The sequence below is a fragment of the Scylla paramamosain genome, chromosome 10 (assembly GCF_035594125.1).
Source record: "Scylla paramamosain isolate STU-SP2022 chromosome 10, ASM3559412v1, whole genome shotgun sequence".
Classification (NCBI taxonomy): Eukaryota; Metazoa; Arthropoda; class Malacostraca; order Decapoda; family Portunidae; genus Scylla; species Scylla paramamosain.
Window position 1 is genome coordinate 4,794,314 of NC_087160.1, and position 8,187 is coordinate 4,802,500.

Consider the following 8,187-nt stretch of genomic DNA (forward strand, 5'->3'; position numbering starts at 1 on the left):
TACACTGACACTGAGGTTTCCAGGCGGCTCCCTGCACACATGACCTCCACTAGGGTAGAACTGTATGCTGTTCTGGAGGCGCTCCATATTGTGGCGCCTCTCCATAAGGATATACTTCTTTGTTGACAGTCAGGCTGCACTGTATGCTCTCCAATCTACCTCCCCCATGAACTGTGATCTAGTTAATAAATGTCTTGATCTCATCCACGCCCTAGAAGGTGCTGGTGCCACGGTCCATTTCACCTGGATACCCTCTTATGTGGGTATCCCGCTTAATGAAAAGGCAGACCGCCTTGTTCAATGTGCCCTTCAGGACGACACAGTGGACCCTGGCGCTGAGTACACTCTAGGCTATGTTATGAGTAGCATTAAGGACTTCATACATAGTAGCATTAGTGATCAGTTGGAGCTTTGTTGCCATAGGGGCAGTGACAGTAGTCTTCACTATGTATGTGTCTCCCAGAGCTGTGCTTACACCTATGGGAGACACACTGCATCACATGATAGGGTGACAATGAGGCTCAGATTAGGCTATAAATACTTTTGGGAAGTCAGTGTTTCTCCTGGTGTATGCTGTGTGTTGTGTGCTGCACTCTGCGTCATTATGTCACGGAATGTCCTCTCATTGCTAAATTTAGGCTGCAAGATCAACATGACTTGTATCCCTCATTGACCATTTCTTAAACTCAGCCACTCTCAGGGATATACTCAAGGATTATCCTACGTTTGCTCCCAGACTGTAGGATATTTATGCAATAAGGTGTGCAATATCTGTATTTATTTATTTACTTATATTCTTGTAATGTATACTATATTTTTATATTTTTGATACTCTACCCTTGTCTTTGCCCAGGGGGTAGGTGGCAAGGTCCATCCTCCTCCTTTGTTGTATTTCATTATTAATGCAACAATAAATGTATCAATCAGCTTGTGGCACCTGGTTCCCTCCTTTTTAAAAGGACATTACCCTAACAAAGGTGTAGTAGGTATCACCACTCACTGTGGTGGCTGCGCTACTGTGTATATCGTTTCTCTGTCCCCAACGACTTTTCACACTACATGCACTTTGGCCTCTTTCCTTCGTCAAACGGGACAGCTTCTTTACCTTAGGCATCGTATAATGTCATAAAGAGTGTTTTTTATGGTTTTAGTGACAGGTTAGCAAGATTTCTACATTGTTAACAAGAGAAACTTTTGAGAACTCTGCTAATAACCTCTGTGGCTTTTGAAAATAGTCATGAGAGAGCAACGGGCTTCAGAATAGGTTGATACAAAATATAAATCTATAACCAAGACATCCTTAGTTCTAACAACGGATGAAGGGAGTTCTAAAATATTCGTAATAGTGAACCTAAAATTTGGAAACGGCCACAACCGAAAGCGTATTAGAACGTTAGAAAACAAGAGAAGCTGCAAAGAGCCACAAAGCATACATGTGACACTCTCTGTATAAACATACCACCTATTTTCACCTATCATCCTCATCAATAAATTTGTATGATCTTTTAAAACACCATTTTGTTGTATAATCTTTGGCCACCCCCAGCACGGCACCCGGGCACCGTTGCAAATATTAGCACGCGGACCGTTGTCACGTGATCAGTTCAAAAGTGTGTTTATAGTGTGAGGCGGACGGCGCGCGTGATTACAAATACTCTGCTTTTCCATTATGGACGACAGGTAAGTGTCCACGACGCGACAACATGCAGGGCGGCTGTGGGAAGTATTCAAGTGTTACAGGAAGGAGGTATGGGAAGTTTGTATATATTGGGAAGCGTGAGAGAGAGAGGAAATATTGGCTGTGTAAAGGCTAGGCAAGCTGGCAGGGTGGCGGCAGCTAATGGGCTCACCCTCTTCCGCCTGAGACGCCACACTCACCGCTCACCTGCATCGCCTACGTTTGGCCACCAGTCCTCAGTGTCCCTGGTGTAGCAACACATGAAATCATAGAACACTTGTTGCAATGTCCACGCTTCCACTCACCGTACCTTGCTATGCAGCCAGCTTCAGCTTTGACCTCCCCACCCTGCTAGCCGCGGCAGGCGTCCACCCCCTCACAACAGTCAGCCGTGATCCACTTCACCTGTCTTTCTTAAAAAGAGGTCAGCTGCCACACCTGTGATCGCATCATAGGGCGTCACCAGGGCTCTTAGATAACGATCTCACGCTCTGGAACAAAGAGATGATGAGCTGATTTTTTTATTTATTTATTTTTTTAACGTGTTACAGCAGTGCACAATACAAATTTTTCATATAATCAAGAAATTTGCAGTTCCAGTGGCAAATGAAGCGTTTTAAAATATTTGTAATAGTGAATCTAAAACTTAGGAACAGCCACATCCAGATGAAGGTATTAGAACATTTGGGGAATAAAGGGAAGCTGCAAGTAGCCATCAGGCTTTCATGTGGTGGCAGTCTCTGTAAAACATATCACCTGCCTCTATCACCCATATCCATAACTATGATTATTTTTGAATACAATTTTTTTTTTTTTTTTTTTTTTTTTTTTTTTTTTTTGTAACATTGAGATTGAAATACTTTTTATTATCATTCCCATGTTTCACTCACTGGAATGTTAATAACTCAGACTTTACCCAAGGGATCTTGGTGCAAATTTGAGGTCATTGGATTTGCTCCTGATGACCAAGAAGTTAAGGTCAAGCGATTGTGAGAGTTTGTTCACTGGGCAGGCCTGGCCAGTCCCTCATCAGCATGATGCCAAGAAGAATCATTCTAAACTGATGTCACTCTTTACTTAAGCTCATTAATAATTTTCCTAATAGTAATAATATTTATATTTATTGCAATTTTTTCTAATGATGAAACCTGTTTTAGCAACATTTTTACTCATAAAACTAGAAAAAGAAATAAAAACGATTAGGTAAATCTAAAACCAAACTTTTTAACCTGTGGGATCAATCTCTTGATCCTTTGGGACACTGACCCTGCAGGACTAGCAAAAACACACCTTATTAAGGAGACATGCCTTACCCTTGTGTTGGTGGACAAGAGTCAGCCCAGAATATGGAGGTAGCTCCTCAGTGAGGTGTTTTTGTCAGTGCCTTCACAGGTTCTTGGCCCCATAGGATAGATATTCCAATCAGGTTAGATTCAATTTTTTTATTTCATGACTTTTTAATTTCTTTTGTAGTTTTATAGGTAGGTAATAACATTTGTAACAACTTCCATCATACATAACAAGTAAAAACACCAAAAAGCATAAAAGTAAATAGAAGACTAATGAACGGATTAATGACTGGAAGTAGGTAAATTAGCCCAAGTAGATAACAGTCTGGAAGAAGAGGTTGTCAACAGTGAAGACATAAATACATTTAAATATAGATATGACCAGTATGTTCAAAACACATTGAGAAGAGGCACTCTTATGAGCACTAGCTCCTTTGTCTCTTGAGCCATCACTAGGTAAGATAACACATGTACATGTGTTGTTTTATTGTTTGCTGCAAACTATTCTCTCTCTCTCTCTCTCTCTCTCTCTCTCTCTCTCTCTCTCTCTCTCTCTCTCTCTCTCTCTCTCTCTCTCTCTCTCTCTCTCTCTCTCTCTCTCTCTCTCTCTCTCTCTCTCTCTCTCTCTCTCTCTCTCTCTCCTAAAAGTCACTAAAATTCAAGAAATGTGGTGTGTTTTTTAAGTAGTATTAAAACTATGATAAAAATAAAATATTGCTTTCAGTCCAGCACAGGTTTGTGTAAGATGTGGTCACACACATACGTATACTTCAACAACCACATGAAGATGAGGTATGGGGAAATGTACTTTTCAAGGTATTTACCACAGAAGGACTGAGATACACATTAACACTCATCATCCACGTTGTCTCCCATAGGTACAAGAAGCGAGGACTCAAGTTCAACAGCACTCTTGATTCCCGGGTCTTGAGGGCAGTCCACAACCACCAACGACAGCGTGGCCGCCGGGATGACGTGGTTAACTTAAGGCGCCAAATGGGGACTTTGGAGGACTCCCCACAAGTGGCATGCCCTCCCAAGGCTCCAGTGAACAATGCTGAGAAAGAAGCTGAGCTAAAGCAGAAAGGATGTGAGTATTTTGATCTGGGATGCAAGTGATTTCTTTTATCTCTGCTGTACTTACTATTTCTGTTGAACTGTCACTGTTTTCTTGCTGTCACATACTAAAGTGTTGTTATCAAATGAAGGTAAATAAAAACTTAAAAGCATTTAGTGTTTTGAAGGGGAATGTCAGTGACTTGAGTGATATGTGTGACCTTGTGGTGAGGTGGTGAAGAAGCCTGCTTATTGATTTCTAAAGACCTGTGAATTGTGTAGAAAGTTCAAGTGATGGAGGCTTATCATGTTTGAGGTTAAACCAGCCTATCATATGAATTTGTTTATGTATTTATTTGTTTGTTTAATGTGCATGGGCTTGATAATGGACACATATAAAAAAAAAAAAAAATCTTGCAGTAATTGCTACTTAGAATTACCTGTTCTCTCATACATTCAATACATTGCTGATGAAGGAATCACTGTAGCTGTTTGAACATGGTGAGAGGTTGTGGATGCAGTGGTCAAGGTTTGCAAGCTTGGTGTCTTTTCTTCAGTTGTCTTGGCTGCTTGTCTTCCTATAATGGGAATGTCAGTGTAGTATTTGAATTGATCTCCAAATTTCATTATTTTGTGCTTTTCTAGAATGCCACCCTGTGTGTATGGGAAAAGGGTAGATTTGAAAGAAAATATTGTGTATAAAATGAACTTATATATTTGTTTCATTTGATCAGTGGAGCGCTATCAGCAAATGCTAAAATGGAAGGAAATGAGAAAGAAGCAGTTGGAGAAGGAGAAAAAAAAGCGGATGCCATCATTTAAAACAGGACTATACCAGCCAAGTCCACCAAAGTATCTTGTCTCCAAAGAGGCAAGTTTTGTGTAATTTCATTTGTACTGTAGACCAAGGCAAAATTAAACATAGTAGTAGATCTTTTGATCCTTAGTGAGAAAAATTAAAATGGTTGTATATTGCAGAGTTAATATGATTGTATGGTACCAGTTGCATACAAAACAAGGATATTTTGTATTTATGTATTTATTTACCTATTTGTTTATACATAAAGTGAACATAATGAATATTCCTCTTGAAGTTAGACTTAAGATTTTGTCATTGACAGCTTTATGATGTATTCCTTGATTACCCACAGCAAAAAGAATTAGGAAAGACGCCCCAGGCTTCCCTGAAAAAGAGAGTAGCTACTCCGGGTGTCTCACTTCGCAAAGTGCCAGTCTTCCATCTTGGAGGCACTCCTGCGACTTCCCTGCTGAGGGTGCCACAGTTTCATACTGGATTAACACCCAGTGTCTCAACTAAGAAACTGATTCTAACCAGCAAGAAAGAAAATAAGCAGGAAGACCACACCATTGCTCAGAGGACACAGGGAGCTCTCAAAAATGGTTGGTTATATAGAAAAGAATGAAAGAATAAGTTTTGCTTATAAATTACAAATTATTGTTTTGAATAATTTTTAGATATATTAAGCAACCATTTTATTAAGGAATAACAAGTGTATTAATGTGTGACAGAGAATGCAAAGCCTGGGAGAAAGATTGGTGTAAGACGCCATGCCACTCGCCAGAGAAAGCCTAATGAGTACAAGGACCTTGGGGTGCAGCCTCTCCCTCTCACACCCCCTGTTGCTGCATCCCAGGGGAAGACAGAGAAGCCAGCCTTACAGGGCCTGGCATTCCCATCATTTGCCCCTGCTGACTTTGCCTTCAACTTTGAGGTAATGTTATCTGTTTTGTATCACTTTCAAAGAATTTATTTATTTATTTATTTATTATTTATTTTTGTATTACTTTGACAGTGTGTGGAACTCAGGATATATGTCTATGTGAAAATATTATTAAGATTATAGTAGAATATATAATTGCATTTACACTCGAGGCACATTCCAGTCATCATCAGTGTAGTCTAACATTTTAGTTTGTTGAGCACCACTATACAAAGGATGCTTTGTGTCAACAGTACTAGTTATCATGGTATGTACCATTACCTTTTCCCTTTATTAAGGTTAGATTCATGGAGCTTAGTAATTGCATGGCTGACAGTGTTGGTCATCAATGTAGGCATTGCTGAATGTACTGGGAGTGTGCATGTGCCTGACTGAATGGCTTCCTTATCCTTTGTAGAGCAGAACAGTGCCTTCTCAGATTTCTAGCAGCTAGAATGAGGGAAAGTTTAAATTTGCTGTAAAAAAAAACTAAAATTGTTCTGTAGGTTTGGAAATATATTGTAGAGATCTGAAGACCACATTGGGGATTGACTACTATATGATTATTTTGGAATGGCCTTGACATTGTACCACTCGCAGTTCAATGGAAGGATACAGCTCATTATCACATACTGCCTTACCATTCTTGTAGCATAGGGCATGGATGGATATTACGTAGTTAGTACTCAACTTGGTCTTTAGCCTTGTATATGAACAGTTCTTAAATAATTGAAGACAATACTGTGTTATGACAACTCACCTTCCTGTAGATATTTGGATTTGCTTGGACACACTTGTTTCCAATTTAAGAGTTAATGGAGCTTGATTGTAACTATTGGTGTATCATCTGCAATGTTATATATTTTTTAGAAGGAAGTAACTGATCCACTAGCACCAATATCCAGATGAATGGTCCTAGTAGAAAACAAGTAACTGGCAGGCAACATACATCATCCATAGTGGTTGAAAATAATGGGGATGAGATCAAATTCAAATGTTATTATTACTTTTTGATGTTTTTCTCTACAAAATTATAGTTACTTGAGGATTCTGGATTGCTAAGTATTGTATCACTGTGTATTTTAAAATATTTTCCAAGATCTTTCTGTTGTACACATTTTATATACTTTTCTTGTCAATGGTTACTTTGTAAAGAGTACAAAAGCATCTCACAATTGAGAAAAATTGTATTCTTTTATTCATTATACATTTTCATGTTTCTATAGGCACTCCAGGTTCCAAAAAGTGAGTGTCCTTCAGCTGCACTCCCTGATGACTCAGTGGCTCCTAGTGTTACAGAAGCTTCACAAGGTCAGCTTAATGACAAAAAAGTGGACTTTGAGATGGTGGATCCTGTAGAGGGAAAACCAGTGGAGGATGTATCTGCACTCCAAGATAATTTATCATTCCAGGATAATGATGTAAAAATTTCAAAAGCATGTGAAAGTGAAATACAGCCTGCAAATGAAGAGAACTCATCACTGCAAGAAGAAAAAGATGCTGTCATTTCAGAAAGTGGTAAAAATGAAACCCAGCCTGCAAATCAGGAGAAGCTATCACCTGAACAAGACAGAAATGTTGATACTTTTGAAACCAGTGAAGGTGAAACAAAACCTGAAAATGAAGAGAACTCATCACTACAAGAGGCCTGTATTTCAGAAACTTCTGAAAACATGATCCAATCTGCAGATCAAGAAAAATCATTCATGCAAGAAGACAATAACGCTTATACATCAGAAGCAAGTGAAAATGAAACTGAACTTGGAAATCAAGAGAACTTATCACTCCAAGAAGATCATGTTTGTATTTCAGAAAGTAATGAAAGTACAATCCAGACAGCAAATCAAGAGAAATCACCAAAACAAGACAAAAATGTAGATGTTTCACAAACAGATGAATGTGAATTGGAATCAGAATCAGATAGAAGAAATGTTCATGAAATGTTGGCTGATCAGATACCTGAAGATATAAACCATGATGAAAATGCTGAGGCTGAAGATCATCCTGAATCATTGTGTAATAAAGAGAAAATGAATGAGGACATTTGTGCTAAACCTGAAGAAAACACAGAAGGAACCTGTGTGAGAGCTGAAGATAATTGCTTGAGTCTCCATGGTGGGCATATTTCCCCTTTGAAGGTGCAGAATGGAGAGAATGCAAACCCTAAACCTAAAAGATCCAGCAGAGCAGCCACCACTCCAGCCAAGTATCTCACAAGGAGGTCAATTGCTTGTTGCTTTGATGGCACCGTGACTCCTACTTTGTCCCGATTGCGTCCCCGAACTCCCTGCAGCAGAAACACAAGGCGCTCCCTGTCTGCCCACTGTGACAGCCCATGGGAGATGTACACTCCCAGCAGGCGCTGCTCTGTGAAGAAAACTCCACGCCGTTCAGTGAGTAAGGCACCCAAACTTACAGGCCTTCAGGAGAGTCATGATGCAAG

At 39.6% G+C, this 8,187-nt stretch overlaps 1 protein-coding gene across 1 annotated transcript in view; it reads left to right on the top strand.

Moving 5' to 3' along the window:
- Window positions 1–1,597: 1,597 nt before the first annotated feature.
- LOC135104136 (uncharacterized) overlaps window positions 1,598–8,187 on the top strand; it is a 21,221-nt gene continuing 14,631 nt past the window's right edge. Inside the window, exons 1-6 of the mRNA XM_064011166.1 lie at window positions 1,598–1,680; window positions 3,846–4,057; window positions 4,758–4,894; window positions 5,175–5,424; window positions 5,554–5,756; window positions 6,971–8,187. The exon at window positions 6,971–8,187 is cut by the window's right edge and continues 158 nt beyond it. Of these exons, the coding sequence (XP_063867236.1) occupies window positions 1,670–1,680; window positions 3,846–4,057; window positions 4,758–4,894; window positions 5,175–5,424; window positions 5,554–5,756; window positions 6,971–8,187 (2,030 nt within the window). The 5' untranslated portion in view covers window positions 1,598–1,669. The remainder of the gene's footprint in view (window positions 1,681–3,845; window positions 4,058–4,757; window positions 4,895–5,174; window positions 5,425–5,553; window positions 5,757–6,970) is intronic.